This window comes from Sphaeroforma arctica, assembly GCF_001186125.1.
Source record: "Sphaeroforma arctica JP610 unplaced genomic scaffold supercont1.3853, whole genome shotgun sequence".
NCBI classification, from domain to species: domain Eukaryota; class Ichthyosporea; order Ichthyophonida; genus Sphaeroforma; species Sphaeroforma arctica.
This window is the reverse complement of record NW_014036705.1, coordinates 1-1,394: the sequence shown is the minus strand read 5'-3', so window position 1 is coordinate 1,394 and position 1,394 is coordinate 1. Positions and strand designations below refer to the sequence as shown.

The 1,394-nt window shown below is 39.6% G+C and overlaps 1 protein-coding gene across 1 annotated transcript in view; it reads left to right on the top strand.

The window, feature by feature from the left end:
* The window catches only part of SARC_13873 (hypothetical protein), a gene marked incomplete at its 5' end in the record, with an annotated part of 1,890 nt that extends 1,014 nt beyond the window's left edge, over positions 1 to 876 (top strand). Inside the window, one exon of the mRNA XM_014291996.1 lies at positions 521 to 876. Within this exon, the coding sequence (XP_014147471.1) occupies positions 521 to 530 (10 nt within the window). The remainder of the gene's footprint in view (positions 1 to 520) is intronic.
* Between the last annotated feature and the right edge of the window lie 518 nt (positions 877 to 1,394).

Below are 1,394 nucleotides of genomic sequence, written 5' to 3'. Positions count from 1 at the left end.
CATATTAAATACATGTATATATATAAATATATAAATAATATGTATATATATATACAGATTTATGTATATATTTATATATACATCTATAGACAAATTTACAAATATATATATATATATGTATATATATATATATATATATATATATATATATATATATATGTATGTATATACATATATATGCATATATATATATATATATATATATATAATGTTATAGTGTTGAATTGTATAGGGATGTACGATATTTGCACTATCCAATCGAGGTTTTGTGGAGCATGTAGTAACTAAACACACTGTAGCTAGGCCCGACTACGAATTTACAACCCAACATCGCCTTCACTAAATTTGACACTGGCTCCTCTTACAACACACCTAACCGTGCTGACGATTGACGTTGTACTAGCACTTTCCCTATTTAATAACCACATGGTTCACGGTTTACAATAGTACCCTCCTCTCAAGGCTATACCATGAGACCAGCCAGCCTGTAGTAATTTATTTTTGTCAAAATACACTGCAGTGGAGGGTGAGCCACAAGACAGTCCCTTCAGGACGCATATGCGCAATGGTGTGTGTGTCCTGCTTTACTGCGTTTAGCCTGGTGGTAGCATTCCCTGTGGATTAGGTTGCTCCTAGGCTCGCTGTGGGTCCGTTGTCTGTTCACCGTCAACTCAGCGCATCACCAACAGAGGCAACTGCACCCGTACACGCCAGTTGTGCTGTTGTAGTCACTGCCCATATACTCAGCCGCGAATGCATCCTTCAGGAACCTTAACCCCAATCCCTTAACTGACTCAGACACACTTTACCGTTCTGCGGTGGGGGTTTGCTGTTGAGCTATATCTTGCAATGTAGCAGTTGAGTAGGGTTTTAGTGTTTTGGCCCATAGCTGGTAGCACAGTCAAGTGTTCGGCAACGGGTTGGTTGTCCGTATCTGCGCGTGAAGTGATGCCTTTTGATTGGCCCTTCTAAGTGGTCCGTTGGTCGCCGTTTGTGGAATGACCTCCATTATACTCCGTACTTTGCCGGCTATACTTTAGGGTTTTAGTGTTTATAGAGTTTAGGGTTTTAGACTATACACCGGCATCCTGTTCCTCATCACACGCGGGAAGCTCTAACGCTAAATGCACATTCTGAAAACGGGACATACGAGTCCCGTATTGCAAACGATCCAGCACCATTTTTTGAAGAAATGGTCGAGTGGTACCTCTCATCTGATAGCATAGTCATACTTCTGCGACCACGTGGCATGTCGGTTCAGCTGCTCTCATAAAACCCTCTGCTGTTTGATTGATTATCGCTTGTTCATATATATATATATATATATGTGCGTGTGTGTGTGTAAATGTATATATATATATATATATATATATATGTCTGTATGTATGTATGTA